General features: G+C 40.8%; 1 protein-coding gene across 2 annotated transcripts in view; it reads left to right on the forward strand.

The window, feature by feature from the left end:
• Positions 1–12,622, forward strand: part of FAM114A1 (family with sequence similarity 114 member A1) — a 66,116-nt gene that overhangs the window by 40,235 nt on the left and 13,259 nt on the right. For both annotated transcript variants that reach the window (XM_052642078.1, XM_052642077.1), the window contains exon 8: positions 6,951–7,074. In XM_052642078.1, the coding sequence (XP_052498038.1) occupies positions 6,951–7,074 (124 nt within the window). The remainder of the gene's footprint in view (positions 1–6,950; positions 7,075–12,622) is intronic.

Below are 12,622 nucleotides of genomic sequence, written 5' to 3' on the forward strand. Positions count from 1 at the left end.
GTGTTTATTTCCTTTCTAGTTATCCATCAGCCATCACTGACAGTCTTGTGGTTAAACTGTTAACGGATAATTTTTTTTAAAGCAAAATCATGACTCATGAAGATACCTACCAAATGAACACAAATTAAAGAATTTATTTAACTCATTAATTAAATGAAAGAACCAGTCAGATGTTATAACTGGTTCAAAGGAAAAGCCAAATAAGTACAAATTCATATAAAATAAAGCAATTTTGAAATGAATATGCAAATGGACACAAATCTGATTTTCCATAGGAGGGGAGCTTGTCCCTCCACTGGGCAAAACTTGTTCACATGTCTATAGACAAATTATTTTGCACTGCTATCAGGTATCTACATTACAGATTTATAAAACTGCTCCCATGGAATCAGAATCTGATAATCTGGTAAACTGATCTAGAAAATACCATTTTCCACTGAAACACCAACTTTTCCCTACAAAAGCAGGGTTTGGGGTCAGACATTATGTGATCAAATGCCACTTAGTAGCTGTAGTATGATTTTGGACCTATCTTACCTCAATCTCCTTATCTATGAAATGGGAATGATAATAATCTACTTCATAGAACTATTTAAAAAATTAAATGAGATAATCCATGCAAAGCTAGCTGCAACTTGCCTAGTACATAATAGGCAGTCAATGAATGTTAGCTGCCATTTTATGCATATATATGTATATGCATATATAATGTCAGTGACACTTTATTTTTTATCCGTTCTTACATATTTATTTGTTATTATTATTGAAAACATTACAGAGAAGCACATCCCCTCAAAGCTATCATGGTAGAAGAAAGACATAAGCTGCTCCCACTGTAGGTCAGGCTATAAAAGAGCTCTGGGGTCCAAACAGCCCCAAAGGACTAATGTTGCCAGGAAGGAGGTTTAGTCCCTGGAGGTGGGCATTGCCCTCTGTTTGCAGACTGCTCCCACAGGCTTATCTCTCTTTCCCCAGCCTGGAGACTTTCATAGTTTTTCATTGTGAGAAATACAGAGCTTTTCTTGTCTTAGTAATAATACCTGTTGTTGTTATTGTTGTTTAGTTGCTAAGTCTTGCCTGCCAGGCTCCTCTGTCCATGGGATTTCCCAGGCAAGAATACTGGAGTGGGTTGCCATTTCCTTCTCCAGGGGATCTTCCCAACCCAGGGATCAAACCTGAATATCCTCCATTGCAGGTGAATTCTTTATGGCTGAGCCACCAGGGAAGCCCGTAATAGTACTTACTGGATGTTATAATTAATCGTTCTAAAAAATATGGGTCAAAAACTATAGAGATCCCCACCCTCTTAAACCTATATTCCAAAGCAATTATCCTCCAATTAAAATTTTTTTTTTTAAAGCTATAGTGTTTCTCCAAGGTATGAGTGTCTGGTCAGCAGTCAGCTTTCCAGCATTTAAGGATCCAGAAGCCAGGCTCTGTCCATCTTCTGGCTCCACTAGTTCCATCCTAATGTTCGCAGACTTCTGGCAAGAATACAAATGGAGACCCTCCTGGGATTGTCAGATTTAGCAAATAAAAATCAAGATGGCTAATTAAATTTTAACTTTAGATAAACAATGAATACTTTTTTAGTACAAACATGTCCTGTGTAATATTTAAGATATACACTCATACCAAGAAAACATTCATTGTTTACCTGGAATTCAATTAGACATTTTACACTTCACCAGGTAACCCAACACATACCACATATTTAAAAGTTAAAGAGCTTTTGGAAACAAACTGTTAAAGAAAATATTTTCTGGGACTTCCCTGGGGATTCGGTGGTTAAGATTCCATGCTTCCAGTGCAGGAGGCATGGTTCAGTCCCTTTATTAAGATCCCATGTGCCGCATGGCATGGCCAGAAAAAAAAAGAAATTATCATTCTTCTTTGACAAATGTACTTTCATAATGGCCCAGAAGGCCAGGTTCCCATTTAGAATCTTTAGACTCCCCACGTTTCCACATCACCCTCCCATCTGCTCTCTTCCTTTTGTCTTCACTGTCCCTGAGCGGTCTCTCACCTCAGGGAACCTCATGGGCACGTGCGAGGATGCCCCAGTTTAAGCACATACACAACCCCTGCAAACAGCCACCTTTGTCCATTCCTTGGGCTTAGGGGTACATCCCCTGGTAGATGGTCCCTCCATAGGGAGCACAGCCTGGCGAAGAGGTCCATACAGACTTCAGAAGGAAACCTGCAGTCACCTGGAGAGTGATCTAGATGAGAGAGTGCAGGCTCTGGACAGGCACGTCCTTTTGCCTCTGCGGCTTCCTCTATGTCCAAGTCTAACGTGTTGGATTTCATTCTTCTCTAGGAACTCATTGTCTCCTTCATTCCATCAGCATGAGGCGAGAGAATATAGAGGGGAGTGCCCAGTTTTTAAAAGCTGTAACCTGGAAATGATACACATTTCCTCTGCTAACATGCCATTGGCTAAAACTTAGACAGGGTGTACAGAATGATAAGGAATCCTTACTACCTACAAGACTGATACTAGGATGGCAATAGGCATGGCAGTGTGGTGTACTATGAATCTTAAGGAAAAACTAATATTTTTATAGTATTTTATATACCCAATAGTTAATCAAAAGAGTAAACAAGAATCCTCAAAATGTCACCCCCACACCAGACTTTCTACCCTGGTGTCCCCGACAGCACTTGGGCATGGGTGCCAAGTATATAGTCAGCATTCCATGAATATTTATTGAGGAGTGCATAGTTATTTATTATTTATTATTGGATTGAAGTAAAGATTTAATGCACATCATCTTGGCATAATGGAATGAACTAGGAAGAAGCAAGAGAGATGCTGTAATAGAAAGATGCTAACCAAAGAGTCCTTCACTAAAAAGAACCCTTCCTGGGAAATACCCAAAGCATAAAACCCCAATGCATTCACTCCCGGGGGATGGCTACCCTCAGAATACATGGAGGAACCAAGAGGTCCCACATGTGCATATCCATTTCCACTCAGCATTGTACTTTATTACCCATTTTTCTTTACTCTGAGAAAAATGCTATTTAGAAAATATGCTGTTTAAAAAATAAGTTAAAAAAGAAAGAATCTACCTTGCAATGCAAGAGACACTGGTTCCATCCCCAGTTGGGAAGATCCCACATGCCACAGGGCAGCTGAGCTCGTGTGCCACAATTAATGAGCCCATGCTCTGGAACCCTCGAGCCACAACTACTGAGCTCATGTGCAGCAACTGCTGAAGCTTGTGTACTTTCAGGGCCTGTGCTCTGCAACAAGAGAAGCCAACACAATGAGAAGCCCATGTACCTCAACTAGAGAGTAGCCCCTGCTTGCCACAACTAGAGAAAGCCCTCACACAGCACCAGCTTTCCTAGTGGCTCAGACTGTAAAGAATCTGGATGCAGTGCTGCAATGCAGGAGACCCCCGTTTGATCCCTGGGTTGGGAAGATCCCCTGGAGGAGGGCATGGCAACCCACTCCAGTATTCTTGCCTGGAGAATCCCCATGAACAGAGGAGCCTGGCAGGCTGCAGTCCCTGGGGTCACAAAGAGTCGGGCACAACTGAGCAACTAAGCACAGCATAGCACTCACGCAGCACAACCGAAAATAAAGTAAATTTCAAAAATCCACAACCCACAGACTATGGCAGCTAGTGTTAACCTACAGGGCAAGCGTTAACCTACAGAATGACAAATTTAAAACCTTCCAACTTTATAGTCAGACTTTACTTTCTGTATGGTTCTCCATTCACTGTGACCATTTTGGAATTTCACATTGGTCTTTGGATTCACAGAGGTTGCCTGGCCATCTATCCAGGTGATTTCTAAGAATTTCTGAAGGACGATTGCAAAAGAGGTGTTCTGAAGAACAGTGGGCAGGGAGCGTGTCAGTTCAAGCAAGATCCTCTGTGCAGTGTCCCTGCCCACCCTCTCGCTTCCCCAAAGGGCACTGCAGCCCCTCCTTGGGAGCACCCCCCACCCCATTACTGCATTCACACTTGGTGTGGCTGTTTCAGGTCATCTGGGCCTCCCTCCTTCAGACTGCAAGATCTCTGAGAATAAAAATATGTCTTGTTACATTTTTGTAACTCCTATACAATAAAACATCTAGCAAGTGTGTTTATATGTATACCTGTGATATACAATATCTATTTGTTTACATACCCATTTTTATTGAATTATAGTTGCTTTACAATCTTCTGTTAGTTTCAGGAATATAGCAAAGTTATTCAGTTATTTTTTTGGATTATATTCCATTATAGATTATAACAGGATATTGAATACAACTCTCTGTGCTATACAGTGAATCTCTGTTGTACGTCTATTTTATGTGTAGTCATTTGTATCTGTTAATGCCACATTCCTAATTTGTTCCTCCCTCTCTCCTTCTCCCCTTTGGTAACCATAAGTTTGTTTTCTGTTTTACATATATCTTTATTTTCATTATATATATAATTTATTGACCACCACAATAAGTACTCTTGAGTACATCATTTCATTTAACCTTCAAAACAATCTTATATGGTTGATGCTATTAGTTCTCACTTAGAGATAAGAAGACTGAGTCATAGAAAGGTTAAGTAAATTACCCAAAGTCACATGATTGGTAAGAATAGGTGCCGGGGTCCAGCCCCAGTAGATCCAGGGAATTTGAAGTGGGGACAGCATTGGCGAGGAAAACACTTATTTATTTATTAATATAAAATTAGATTAGGAAGAAATAGTGTAGTAGGAAAATTAAGTGGAGAAAAGAGGCTGAATAACTTGGTTTACGCTTGCACAATCTATGTTAGGCCACCGGCGTCCGTTTGAATATCGGAGAGTGCCCCACCTTGGGCTCTCTCTCTTACGGATCTTAGAAGCCGGGAGAAGTAAGTAGACATGGCGAGCCTCCACGCCCCAGATGGGAATTCAGCCAGATATTAGAGTAAAGAGAAGACACGGGGGAAACCAGTCCAGTGACTGGCCCAGCCTCTATTGTCTAGAAAGGCCTTTTATACCTTTTTGATTGTACATAGAGATCTATGGGTAATACAAAATTATGCAGCGTTAGCAGCCCAGACTCTTATCAAAACCAGGCTTTTCTCTCTGCATACCTAGTTGTATACACAAGTCTTAGGTGATTTACATCATCTTCTGGCCAAAAGGGCCAATTAACATTTTACAGCCTTTTTTTCTGATAAGGGTTTGTCAACCAGAAGACTTATTTGTGTTGTTCTTCTCAAAGTCTGGTGCCACTCTCAGAAAGCACTAAATAAAGTTACATTCTTACATAGCAAAGATACAGCAATTTATAACAAGTAAAAGGAGTACAGTGATTTATAACAAAAGAAAAGTAATTAACTCAAAAGTCTAGTGTTGCTAACATCAAAACTACTATATACCTTTTTCCATATCCCATTTACATTGATTAACATCCTCCCAGGTCCCTAAAAGATAAAGAATATGGAGGCCTGGCAGCAATCATTGAGTCAACAGTGAAAACCCGTCACCAATATGATTTTTAGCTCTTTAGAAAAGGCTCTGTATCTTTAAGATGCTTTAAGCTTTGTGCCTCTCCTGGTTGGGGGCTGTAAGCAATTCACAAGCTGTAAGAGGTCCCGGGGAACCTGTTAGGCAAGCTAGAGAGTTATCAGAGGGGGTTTAACTGAAACATCCCTTTCAAATGCAGAAGACTAAAGCCCTGAGTTGACTTTTTCCAGAGTGTGTCAGAAGAGTGGAAAAGCAGAGTACAAAGGCTGGCAGATTTTTGGTTTTGTGGGTACATGCTCAGGAAATACCAGGGGGACACCCTGAGATCTGACTCGCCTTGCCCATCAGATCTCTGCCACATGACCTTGTCACGGGTGGGATTCCTCACGCTGGCTCCCGGCAAATAGGAATTAGTAAGATGTTAGAATCGAGGGTTGACACCGAGGTGTGTTTTTAGCCGCTTGGATGGAGCTGCCACCACCACTTACTTAGCATCTGCTATGTGCATTTGTGCAATGTCCTTCACATTCATTGTTTCCTTAACTGCAAAGGATCACAGTGAAGTGTGGATCTCACTTTAAAACAGAGAACTTCCTTTGGGTGTGTAGAATTGTTCGATCATATTATAGATGTATTTTTAATTTTTTGAGGAAGCCAGAAACAATACTTACAAGAGATATCAGCACTCCCATGTTTCATTGCAGTTCTGTTCACTATAGCCAAGACATGGAAATATCCTAAATGCCCATAAACAAATAAATGGATTAAAAAGGGTGTAATATATATACACAATGGGACATTATTCAGCCATGAGAAAGAAGAACACCCTCCCGATTATGACAACATGAATGGACCTTGGGCTCCTTAAGCTACGTGAGATAACTCAGAAAGAGGAAGACAAATGTTGTATGTTATTACTTGTATGTGGAATCTAAAAAGGTCAAACTCATAAAAAGCAGTAAAATGGTGGTTAGCCCAGGATAGGTGGGAGGATATGACTGATATTGTTTAAGGGTACAAACTTGCACAAGTAGTAACTTAGCCATAGAGAGCTAATGTGCAGTATTAGGAATGCAGACAGCAATTAGGCACTATAATCACCAAGCTTGGTAAGAGACTAAAGTTTTAATTTTCTCAATGACGAAAAACAAAAGATAACTATGTAATGCAATAGAGGCACGAAATATAGCTACAATGGCAATCATATTACAATGTGCACATCTATCAAACTAACATGCTGTACATCCTAAATTTATCTTTGACATTTGACAACGTTATCTGTTAAATACATTCAAGTAAAAAATGAGAAGACTGAGGCCCAGGGAGTTTATGTAACTTACCCAAAGTTACACAATTAGTAGGCAGTTAATCCAACAGTCAACCCAGTGTTACCTCCCACACCACAGATCACCTGGGAGAAGTGGGCACAACTGAATGTAAACATCATTAATGAGAAGAAAAGATGACAGTTATGCTGACCTATTTCTTTTTCTCAGGTTCAGTCATTTTTAGCATCACTTGATGGAGAGAAGCTGGAGGTCTTAAAAAATGACCTAATTTCCATTAAAGACATCTTTGCAGCCAAAGTATTCGAGAATGAAGAGAATCAAGAAGTGCAAGGTAAAGAAAAATAACCAGATAAAATAGCAAGACAAACTGTTGTTGTCATCCTTATGAAGCTGCTGTTAATAAGCACAGCCATTTAAACGGGAGAGGCACTAATTCAGCACTCCTGCTCACTGAGCACTCCTGCTCACTTCCCAGCTCTGCGCCCCTGCTCTTGTCACAGGAGCTGGTCACACTGGTCACAATCCTCCCTTCCTCTGGGTGGGAGCTCCTGAGTCAGGCGCCTTTACTTCTCTGATGTCCAGCATGTCACAGGCACACAGCAAATGCATCTGGCTGAATGATCAAAGAGCACGGTACACTCAACAGGGGCTCTGATGGCTAGAGTTTATGCTGCAGTGTCGAATTTTTTGTCTGCACGTGGAAGTCGTTGAATGTGGTTGGCTTTGACGGTAGGTAGGTCTTTGAGTGGATTTCTTTTCATTTTTTTCTCCTTCCTTTTAACTTCTGTGTGTAGGAGTTAGGGTGTGTTTGTAAGTGGCCTTCCCCCCGAAAGTACAGTTCTGAGAAAAGCGCACAGTACACCAGGGCTTGGAGTGTCAGGTTGTCAGTCGCTGCAGTGAGCCAGATGCACCCTCCCACGACACGCTTCCAGCCAGGTGATGACACGACCCAAGGAGACTAGAAGCGATCTTGTGAGAGGCCAGGCTTCCTTGGGAGGGGCCAAGATGTTCTCCAGGTTGGATGTGCTTAATGATTAGGTTGTCCCTTTGGGAGCAGAATCTAGTAAAGCATTTGCTATGTACATGGAGAGTGAGTGATGTCATCACCATGCACTGCAACTGCCATTGATTTGTGTAGGTTATGCTGAAAATTTAAGCAAGCGTGGACACACAAGGCTGGCTTCTCCTAGGATCCTCTGAAGGGTCTTACATGCCACATTTTTACTACTTACTTGCTACTTGGCCTTGAACAAGGTATATAACCTTTCTGAAACTCAGTATTTTACCTATACAATGGAGACAGTGATACCTATTCCCAAGGGCTATTGTAAGGATCAAATTAGATAATATACGTAAAAATGTATATTACAGTGCCTGGTACATGGAACTGCTCAAAGTGTTAGCTGTTCTAGTTATCAGACATGCTAACACAATGCCAGGAAAATAGCAAAGATGCAATAAGCTATAGCTTTTATTTACAGTTGTTCTTGTGATAATGTACATTCATATTATCCAGTCTCTGGAAGCATTTTGTGCCCCGGCGTGATACATACCTTTAAAAAGAAAGTCACTCAGTCTTGTCTGACTCTTTGTGACCCCATGGACTACGCAGTCCATAGAATTCTCCAGGTCAGAATACTGGAGTGGGTAGCCTTTCCCTTCTCCAGGGGATCTTCCCAACCCAGGGATCAAACCCAGGTCTCCCACATTGCAGGCAGATTCTTTACCAGCTGAGCCACAAGGGAAGCCTAAGAATACTGGAATGGATAGCCTATCCCTTCTCCAGGGGATATTCCCGACCCAGGAATCATACTGGGGTCTCCTGCATTACAGGCGGATTCTTTACCAACTGAGCTATGAGGGAAGCCCAATACATACCTTTAATCAAAGCTCAAACACAGGAGCTCAAATGCTTCAGCCTAGATGTTCAGGGCAGTATTATTCTAAGCATTTGCAAACTGTCATTTAAAAAATATCGCCCCCTTATTCCCACATACTGACCTTATGTGCCTTAAGTTTAATGAGATTTATGCTCATTGCATCAAGATAGAAGAATCAATTACCCTGCAGCATAGAAAAAGGTCAGTATCAAAGAGACAGCTGGAGAGCAACGTTTCTGAGCATTTGCGTGTTGCTATGAAGTCACAAAGGATGACAGCCTTGTCTTTGCTTTAATAATGAAGAAACTAAGACACTAGCTGTCAAAGGTCCTATGGTTTGTATTATGGACCCAAGATGAACTAATGTAGATGCCTCTTTTGCAGAGTAACAATCACCAAAAAATGCAGGCTGTTTTTCTTCAGCTTCATCATACCTGAGGTAGACCTCTATCCTACTGGGGGTGTCATTCAGAACAGATAAAAAGAGGATCCCTAACATCAATGAAATATTATTGCCTGTATAAGTTAAGGCAGCATTGCATCCCCAACAAGTACTATTTCTTGGAGAGGAAACTTGATTCAAACAGTTAAATAGAAAATGTTACTCCATGTGTTATGTTCCAGTCTTAATACAGAGCTTCAATAAATGGAGATTTTTGAATCTGACCCAAAAGCAAATTACAGTCTTGAACAGCTTGCTTCGGAAATGGTAGATTCGTCTCTCTTTAAGTGATGGAACCCTGTTACCTCCCATAATACAATACGTTCATTTTCCTAAAGGAAATCTCCAGATTATCAAAGCACTACTAATTTTAATTAATTTAATAAATAGATGTCATTTAAATACCTAAAGAAGAACAGGAAAGAAGAATACCAGGGTTGTCATTAAATCAACCCAGTTATGATGGAGTGTTACAAACTCCAGAAAGGTGAGGGATTAACTAAAAGCTGTCAAGAACAATCTCGTCAGTGAGAGCAAGTAGACAATCCAGGAGCCAAATTCTAGGAGAAACCAGAGCGTTTTCATCATATTTTTTCTTGTAAGCACTTATATTTCTAAAATACCTCGAACACCTAAATAATTTATTTGATCATCTCAGAAAATGTAATAAACTGTCATTTTTAGATAAATTTAATATTGGGCTCCTCTGTTTTTAATAACGTTAGCTAATGATTTGCATGTTTATCTTTCTAGCAACATGTAATTTTATTACACTGCCATGGGTCTCTAATTTGGTTTCCCACTGTTGTAAGGAGATTTCTAAAAGCTATTTCCTCTTTTCACTGCCTTGGTGAAAAACTTCTCAGCAACATGTGCAGACCAAGAATTGTAGTAATAGGTCTTTTTTGTTGCAACATTCTTTATTATCTGTGTTTTTATCTACTTTCATTTTTCTCTGTGATGATTTTCCTAAAATGTTTGCTCTGCGTTTTTGGTATATTTCTCTGTTTTATGACAGAAATGCACATTTAAAAACTGGAGATACACAGAGTATATATATCCTAATTTAGTATGGGTTACTTTCAAATATTTTTAATCTCCCTATGTTTATATCTTTGCAGCATATAACAATATAGTTATATAAAACTTTAGTGTTTACAAAATACTTACACATTGGTTTTATTTGGTCCTTACAATAACACTAAAAAGGAGATGGGTGGATTTTCTTACCCTAAATTTACAGAAGAGGAAGTGGAAGCTAAGAAGCCTTGTAACTGGCCCCAGTCACAGACCCACTAACTACAGGAGCTAGGGAAGAACCCCAGCCTCAAGTCAGGCTCTTTCTGCCCTGCTGTGCTGCCCCACACAGATGAGAAGGACCAGGCAGTTGGGGAATGAGAACCTGTGGGAGCTGCCCTTCTAAATTTGCCCAATTAGAGAAAGTGAGACCAAGACCTCTGACTAGCAGAGAGAGAATCTCAATTTTTGATGGAATCCCATTCACTTTCTCTTTAATTCTCTCTTTGTAGGCCTCCAATTCTCCCTTTTTCTGCTTGTGACTAATGCCTTTCTCATCCTGGAAGGCTAGGTTCAAGCATCATCTCCTTCTGGAAGCTTTCTTAATACCCATGCTCAACCTTTGCAACAGCCTGCTCTATCTGAGCACTCGCCTTATGGATTTTTATGATTTGCTTGTATCACTTCACCATGGACAAAGACAGCCATCTCTCGACCCCAGGGCACATGCCTCCCTCTGCCGGCCACAGCTACCCTGGCCCCCCATGTGACTCACTCCCCTCCTCCTCTGGGCTCTTACCCAAAAGTCACTTTCTCAGCTGGGAGATTCTTAACCCCCAGCTGTCCCTTTTCCTCTTCCTTGGTTTCTTCTTCTCCATAAAGCTACTTACCTGACATATATGCTTTCCATCTCTAGTATCTTTATTGACCGGCTCCCTGGTGAGAATAAGTATATAAATTCTAGGGGATGATAAACTGATATAGGCCTGGCTATCTTGACAAGCTGTGATTAACCATTTTGTCTCTAAAACAGAAACAAAGACAGGCAGACAAGTGTTAGCTACAGAATTTCTCACACAGCTCAGGCCTCTCTGAAGCTGCCATCTTCACCCACTAACCTAAGCCAGGTATTTCCCTCTCAGGGGGTTTTGAGATCATGTAGTCAGGCCAGACAAATGATGCTTTTATACTGTACCCCCTCCTCACCGCAGACTAGTGATACAACCCACAGTGGAATCAATTCTTTCATTTATTTATTTCTTATTAAGGTATAGTTGAATTACAGTGTTGTGTTAATTACTGCTATACAGCAGAGTGACTCAGTTATACATATATAAACATTCTTTTTCGTATTATTTTGTGTTATGGTTTATTGCAGGATACTGAACGTTGTTCCCCATGCTGTACAGTAGGACCTTGTTGTTTATCCATTCTATTCATATATATACCAATTTGCATCTGCTAATCCAAGACCCCCACTCCTACCCTCTCCCACCCACTCCGCCTTGGCAACCAGTCTACTCTCTATGTCCTTGATTTTGTTTCTGTTTGATGGATAGGTTCATTCGTGTCATATTTTAGATTCCGCAATAAGTGATATCATATGGTTGTCTTTCTCTTTCTGACTTACTTCACGTAGTATGATAATCTCTAGTTGCATGAAATCAATTCTTTAGCACTAATCAGAAACTTTAAAAATGGCCTCAACTTGTAGATTCAAATGAGAGATAGAAGATGGTAACTTTTAAAGATCTCTCTTTTTCATTGCCCATCAATGAGATTAATTTTATTTCATGTATATGACATGTTATATAATCAATATATTAGTAAATATGGTACAACTGATTAGTAAATTATTTTTAATCATTATTCATTTTTATCACCTGTTATGTTCCAGTCTCTGTGTTAGAGTCTCTAAATTCAAGAATGAGCAAAACAAATACCATCTGTACCCTTATGTAGCTTCCAATCTGGAGGGAAGACATACCATTATGAAATATTGTATGACCAGGCAGGTGTCCTAGGAAACCATGAGAAGTTTCTCCAGAGATAGGTTGTTATAGGTGTTAAGATAAAAGTAGATGATCCATGGAGACTAATTCTGCTTGCTCAGCACTGTGGCTCTGTGGACACAAAAGGGCGCCCTGGGGTATCATTAAAGGTTGCAATGCTAAGCATAACAATACTATAAGCCTTAAATACAGTGTTGTCCCAGGGCTCTCAGGCCTGAGAAACATCATTAATTTGTTCACGCAGTCATTCAACAAATAGACGCTGACCGTCTATACCTGTTATGGTATACATGGTCCCTCCCTGCCTTCATCCTTCATGTGCCCTTCAGTCTAGCCCAGGGGCGCCCCAGCTAGAGCTGTGAGCAGCAAGGCTTTACCAGTCCCCCACCCAGCTGCAGCCTGCTACCTCGCCACTGTGCTTGAATATCCGGGCACGGCTCATCTTTTCCCGGAGCTGGAGGGTGGGCTGCTGCCACCCCCGACTTATACTCTGACTGCAGGCTGTAAGGTTAGGGGAGCTGCCACATT

Source organism: Budorcas taxicolor, chromosome 6, assembly GCF_023091745.1.
Source record: "Budorcas taxicolor isolate Tak-1 chromosome 6, Takin1.1, whole genome shotgun sequence".
NCBI lineage: Eukaryota > Metazoa > Chordata > Mammalia > Artiodactyla > Bovidae > Budorcas > Budorcas taxicolor.